The sequence below is a fragment of the Papio anubis genome, chromosome 3, assembly GCF_008728515.1.
Source record: "Papio anubis isolate 15944 chromosome 3, Panubis1.0, whole genome shotgun sequence".
NCBI lineage: Eukaryota > Metazoa > Chordata > Mammalia > Primates > Cercopithecidae > Papio > Papio anubis.
In genome coordinates, this window is record NC_044978.1 from 25957619 (window position 1) to 25964734 (window position 7116).

General features: G+C 39.5%; 1 protein-coding gene across 1 annotated transcript; it reads left to right on the forward strand.

The window, feature by feature from the left end:
- The first annotated feature begins 2888 nt into the window (after window positions 1-2888).
- Window positions 2889-5758, forward strand: TKTL2 (transketolase like 2). Its single transcript, XM_003899331.4, has one exon. The coding sequence runs from the start codon at window positions 3118-3120 to the stop codon at window positions 4993-4995; it is 1878 nt and encodes a 625-aa protein (XP_003899380.2). The 5' UTR covers window positions 2889-3117; the 3' UTR covers window positions 4996-5758.
- The last annotated feature ends 1358 nt before the right edge of the window (window positions 5759-7116 follow it).

Genomic DNA, 7116 nt, shown 5'->3' on the forward strand with positions numbered 1-7116 from the left:
ATTTATATAGTTATTTTCAATTGTATATTTTAAAATATATTTTAAATTTAAAAGACTAAAAGGCTTAAAGAAAATAATTTTAACAGCTTATATATGTTATTTATATATTAATATAAAATTAATTTTATATAAAATTAATATATGTTACATATATTGATATGTTTTATATATATACATATATAAAAGCATATGTATATCTATATCTTTCCAGAATTGCTTTTATAAAACCTCAGAATATAAGTATTTTACACATAATTTATAAAATATTATTTTCTATATAGTATAAAAAATTCACACAGTCTCACAGAATGATAGAAGGAAATTTACACATACTATCTAGGGTATTAAATCCCCAAGACTACATTCTCCTCTTAATAAAATTGACCTTTGCTAATGTTAAAATTTTTTTATTTGATACTTTAGGAAATAACTGTGCAATGTTTTAAATGAATGAAAGATTGTGGGAACTTGGAAAGAAATGTTAAGCATTCCCACGTTTTTATTCATGTGAACATTGCCTCATAAATCATTTTATGCTATCGTGTTTACTAATTGTGTGGATTTATTCGAGTTCTTTTTGGCCAGAATAATAGTGAGCTACCCATGTTTATAATAACTACTTTCCTGTCAGCCTGTAGTAGTTTGCTATTATGTTACTGTGGTTATTATTCTTTCTCTAATTCTCATCTTCTTTACTACTAGTTCTAGTCTGCTTGTATTTTCTCCTCCTTTATTTGTCTAAAAAGATAAACAAGCTTTAATTTGCAAAGCGCGTGGGGAGCTATGAATACACGATGACCTCTTAAGAACTTGTCCAATGCCAACATTCCTGCAACAAATCTTAAAATCTTGTTAGTTTCATATTATTACCATTTATTCTAATATGTGTCCTTAACAGTTAAAATGATAGAACTAGTTGAAATAGCAAATAACATTTGAAATATTTTTCTGAGATATAATGCAAGGGATAATAAGTATAAAGATAACAACACCCCCTGAGTTAGTTGTTTACAACCCTGACTGAACATTGAAATTGCCTGGGGAAGATTTTGAAATTACTGATGCCTAGATCTATTGCCTTGAAATTCTGATATAATTGGTCTGGAGTGCAGCATGGACGTGAGATGTTTTTAAAACTCCCCAGATAATCTAAACTACAACTAATGTTGAGAACCACTGGTCTCAGACTATATCCAGATTATGTTATTAACCTTGACTACACATTAGAATCAATGGGTGTATTTTAGAAACATAGCTTCCCAGACTCCAGGTCCAGAAATTCAAATTCTTTTTTTCTGGGATGGAACCAGGCATTGTTTTTCTTGTGTGCCCTGATTTTAATGTGAAGTTAAGGTAAGAATTATTGCTCAAGAAACCAAGAGGTTTAACATCACAATATGGGAAGGTATGATATATTATCATTGTGGTTTTTTTTTTTTTAATTGTTGTTTTTTTGATGACAAACCATAACCTTGGCCTGCTAGAAGAGTTCAATGGCACAAATTCAGTTTTTTACTCATTTATTTTTTTTTAGACGGAGTCTTGCTATGTCGCCCAGCCTGGAGTGCAGTGGCACAATCTGAGCTCACTGCAAGCTCCAACTCCCAGGTTCACGCCATTCTCCTGCCTCAGCCTCCGGAGTAGCTGGGACTACAGGCACCCATCACCACGTCCAGCTATTTTTTTTGTGTTTTTAGTAGACACGGAGTTTCACTAAACCCCATCCTCTATGATTTGTTACTACATGATTTGTTACTACTCCCATCCTCTATGCTGTTTGGGTGGAGGTGGGTGACATCAGTGAATCTGACTTGCTGAACCTGAGGAAACTTCACAGCAACTTGGAGGGACACCCTACCCCCCGACTGCCATTTGTTGACATGGCAACAGGGTCTGTAGGGGTGCTGCATGTGGAATGGCTTGTACTGGCAAGGACTTTGACAAGGCCAGCTACTGGCCTTGTCTGTGCCAGGATGGTCTCAATTTCCTGACCTTGTGATCCACCCACCTTGGCCTCCGAAAGTGCAGGGATTACAGGCGTAAGCCACAGTGCCTGGCCCACAAATTTAGTTTTTTAAAGCAACTTTGTTTTAAAAATGATTTGTAGTAACAGTCGTTAAAAGATAAACAGAGGCACATTAAAATTTTAAAGCATTTATTTAACCATTCAGTGATTCACGAATCTGGTAGCTCCTGATGAAGAAGCCAAGGAGAAGGCTTTTATAGGGTGAATTTGGAAACAAGGGAAAGATATTTAATTGGTTAAAGCGGAGTTACTAGCCTTATTTAGGTCATCCCAGTGGAAAGTCCCTAGTTAGAAGTTAGCTGGCAGTTTCTGATTGATTAAGCTTAAATTTCCTTTTTATCATTTACACTGATTTGGGTTTCCTTTTCTTAGGTAAGAATTCAGTGAGTTGAAGCTACCTCAGCCTACTGGCCTTCTAATTATTTCAACACAGAAATAGTACTTTAGGGCACACTGGAGTTGCAATTCTATTCTGCCATTGGGTGGTTTCAGATTTGTTCTTCCTGTACATTTTGGTCAAATTAGTCATTGTATTTCTTTCCATAAGTCTGAGATTCAGATACTTAGTTTCTCTGAGAAAGTCTCTGTTGAGACAGCATTGCCATGCTGGTCAGACTGAAAGTGACTTTGGATTCTTTCTGTTAATGTTCTGATGTAAAAGAGTGATGTCTCAGATATAGTGTTAATGCATTAAAAAAGTACAGCCTCACAAATAGCTTCCTATAATACACAGAAAAATGTCCAGTTTTGAATTTATAACACAGGGAAAGGTAAAAAGAAATTTAATTATGCTTACTAATGTTGAACATGCAAGTGACAAAGTAAATACTAAAAATCCATTCAGCTGGGCTTGGACAGAGAGGGGGAACGGTGCACATCAGAGGGGGCAGACGACCGCGACGTTTCCGCTTCCTGGGTCTCGCGGGAAGCTGCGTTGCGGGCGCCCCCGCTGGTGACTGAGCTCAGGCCTCCAGGCAGAGGCAGAGGCAGAGGCGAGGCGAGGGCGGGGCGGTCACGTGACAGCACTGCTCCGGTGGGTTGTGGGAGTGCTGCGGCGCCATTTGCTTTGCCAAACCGACAAAAGAGAGATCATGGCCAACGACGCCAAGCCCGACGTGAAGACTGTGCAGGTGCTGCGGGACGCCGCCAACCGCCTGCGGATCCATTCCATCAGGGCCACGTGTGCCTCTGGTTCTGGCCACCTCACGTCATGCTGCAGTGCAGCAGAGGTCGTGTCTGTCCTCTTCTTCCACACGATGAAGTATAAACAGACAGACCCAGAACATCCGGACAATGACCGGTTCATCCTCTCCAAGGGACATGCTACTCCCATCCTCTATGCTGCTTGGGTGGAGGTGGGTGACATCGGTGAATCTGACTTGCTGAACCTGAGGAAACTTCACAGTGACTTGGAGGGACACCCTACTCCCCGACTGCCGTTTGTTGACATGGCAACAGGGTCCCTAGGGCAGGGATTAGGTGCTGCATGTGGAATGGCTTATACTGGCAAGTACCTTGACAAGGCCAGTTACCGGGTGTTCTGCCTTATGGGAGATGGCGAATCCTCAGAAGGCTCTGTGTGGGAGGCTTTCGCTTTTGCCTCCCACTACAACTTGGACAATCTCGTGGCGGTCTTCGACGTGAACCGCTTGGGACAAAGTGGCCCTGCACCCCTTGAACATGGCGCAGACATCTACCAGAATTGCTGTGAAGCCTTTGGATGGAATACTTACTTAGTGGATGGCCATGATGTGGAAGCCTTGTGCCAAGTATTTTGGCAAGCAAGTCAAGTGAAGAACAAACCTACTGCTATAGTTGCCAAGACCTTCAAAGGTCGGGGTATTCCAAATATTGAGGATGCAGAAAATTGGCATGGAAAGCCAGTGCCAAAAGAAAGAGCAGATGCAATTGTCAAATTAATTGAGAGTCAGATACAGACCAATGAGAATCCCAGACCAAAACCGCCTGTGGAAGACTCACCTCAAATCATCATCACAGATATAAAAATGACCTCCCCACCTGCTTACAAAGTTGGTGACAAGATAGCTACTCAGAAAACATATGGTTTGGCTCTGGCTAAACTGGGCCGTGCAAATGAAAGAGTTATTGTTCTGAGTGGTGACACAATGAACTCCACCTTTTCTGAGATATTCAGGAAGGAACACCCTGAGCGTTTCATAGAGTGTGTTATTGCTGAGCAAAACATGGTAAGTGTGGCACTAGGCTGTGCCACACGTGGTCGAACCATTGCTTTTGCTAGTGCTTTTGCTGCCTTTTTTACTAGAGCATTTGATCAGCTCCGAATGGGAGCCATTTCTCAAGCCAATATCAACCTTATTGGTTCCCACTGTGGGGTATCCTCTGGAGAAGATGGACCCTCCCAAATGGCCCTGGAGGATCTAGCCATGTTCCGAAGCATTCCTAATTGCACTGTTTTCTATCCAAGTGATGCCATCTCAACAGAGCATGCTGTTTATCTAGCCGCCAATACCAAAGGAATGTGCTTCATTCGAACCAGCCAACCAGAAACTGCAGTTATTTATACCCCACAAGAAAATTTTGAGATTGGCCAGGCCAAGGTGGTCCGCCACAGTGTCAATGATAAAGTCACAGTAATTGGAGCTGGAGTTACTCTCCATGAAGCCTTAGCAGCTGCTGACCATCTTTCTCAACAAGGTATTTCTGTCCGTGTCATCGACCCATTTACCATTAAACCCCTGGATGCCGCCACCATCATCTCCAGTGCAAAAGCCACAGGCGGCCGAGTTATCACAGTGGAGGATCACTACAGGGAAGGTGGCATTGGAGAAGCTGTTTGTGCAGCTGTCTCCAGGGAGCCTGATGTCCTTGTTCATCAGCTGGCAGTGTCAGGAGTGCCTCAACATGGGAAAACTAGTGAATTGCTGGATATGTTTGGAATCAGTACCAGACACATTATAGCAGCCGTAACACTTATTTTAATGAAGTAAACTAAGCTTATTTCTAAAAAGTCAAGTCTATTGGCTTTGGTCCAAAAGCACTGGTATCTTTGTATTAAATTCATGCTTATTGTTACAAAACCATTATTTATACCTATACAGTTGTACTGTTTCTTTTAAAGCAAAGCCATTTAATATCTTTCTTCATTCCTAATTTGGAAATTAAAGTTTACCTTTCTGTTAATCTATGTATAAATGTTACTCTGAGTTATTAATGTGGATTTTAAAATTGTAAGCAATAGAATAGGAAATAAAACAACTATCTAATACAAATATTTCTGATAAGACTACAAATATCTGATTGAGTTGAGGATTAAGGTAGAGGTAACTATATCTTAAATGAGTGTGATTTCCTTGTAAGTTAAAAAAATTGAAATTTAATTTTAGACTTCAATAGTCAAAAGTTTTGAAGGCTGTTTGAGCTTTTGTATAATGCCATCCTATACCTGCAGTTTTACAAATAATATTTGACTGCAGTTGCCTTGGAAATTCCTCCAAAGTTTGCCTTCATCTCCCCTCTACAGTTTGGAGGTGATGGTGCAGCAGTGAAAGCTCTTATGATGCACCACACTGCTTGTGGTGTTCTGTGAAGAGATGAAAGTATAACTGGTTCTAGTTTGCACACTACACACATAGTTTTGTGAAGCTTCAGAAATGTTTTGTTTTTTCCTTCTGGCCAAACCAGATTATTAATCTGATTATATTCATCTACTAATGATACTAAAGTCAATGTAATAAAGCATTTAAAAAATCAGATACTTAGTCTGTGCTGTGTATGTGAGATTTGATTTCTTCCTGATGAAATCCTAAATAAGGGAGAACTTGTGTCTAAATGAGAAGCAGAGAGAGTCATGTCCCCCAGAAGCAAACCTGGAAAAAGGTTGAAGCTGGAGATAAGTCACTAGAGAAGATTGTATGGACTAAAAAGCCATCCCTTAAGCAGACTTCTGACTGTTGGCTGTGAGTGTGTAAATATATGCTTGGAGTACAAGAAAGTATCAGTCCAGGCAAATCACAGATGGACCCAAGTTTCCTCACTAAATTAAAATTACTCTGTGTCTATTGCAAGTAATTATTTCCTTATTTTTATTACCCTCATTAAGTTCTTTGGGGGCATAACAAATTTGTCTCAGCAATCATTCTCTTAGGAGGAATAATAGAGTCAAAAATATTAATACTAACCTGGGAATTAGAGAAACCAGGCTCTCCTCATCTACTACTACCTGTTTTCTCTAAGCTGATTTCCTCTTTTGTAAAATGATTGTGAAAATTGCTCTGTTTTTCATAAGATTTAAAAATTACTTTGTAGAAATAAAAAGTTGATATAAAATCATTATAGAAATTTAGAAAATGCAAATAAGTAAAATATGTTTACCCCACATTTCACACACAAAAAATCCATTTAATTGTATTTACTGGCATGTGTTCTGTACATGCTATGAAAGTGGGCATGTAAAATGATCTGTTTGCAACCAAACATGCATAAGCACACCTTTAATAATGACAGTGTATCAGGTTCTTTATGTCTAATGGAATCTCAGACACCACCAGAAATTATATATACTTTTTGTAGCAGGGTGGGGAAGCCCTTAGCAATCTCTCCTGAAAAGACTCTGTTTCACGGGTTATCAACCATAGGCTATGAGCTCCAGAGAGAAGAAATAGCAGGTGAGTCTTATGTCCACAATTCTTCAAGTAAGAATCATATCCGGTTTTGTTATATTGAATGTTCTCTAGCTTTGAATCTGTCCTGAAATCTTTTTAAGTGTCCATGGGAATCTTAGGAGAGAATCATCCTGACAGATGCTAACCCTTGACTGCTAAAGTTTATGAAGATGTAGTTTTGATGAACAACATGATCACTGGTTTAACTCTGGCCTTGTATTCATTGTTTTTGCTGTGAAGGTCTATTAAATTATCAATAACCTGGTGATATTCCAGGGACAGCTGTTGACACCGGCAGCTGCCTTGCTTGTGTTTACAGTTCTAAAGGCTGCAGTTATCTGAGAGTGACACTGATCATTTACATGGTGAATGGCTCCCTGGTCATTTCCTGATATCTATGACCCTCAGAGATAGCAAAAGAAGGAATCAGTACACTGAACTTTCATT

Coding starts and splice junctions, on each gene's coding strand:
- TKTL2 (XM_003899331.4), top strand. CDS start 3,118: ATGGCCAACGACGCCAAGCCCGACGTGAAGACTGTGCAGGTGCTGCGG.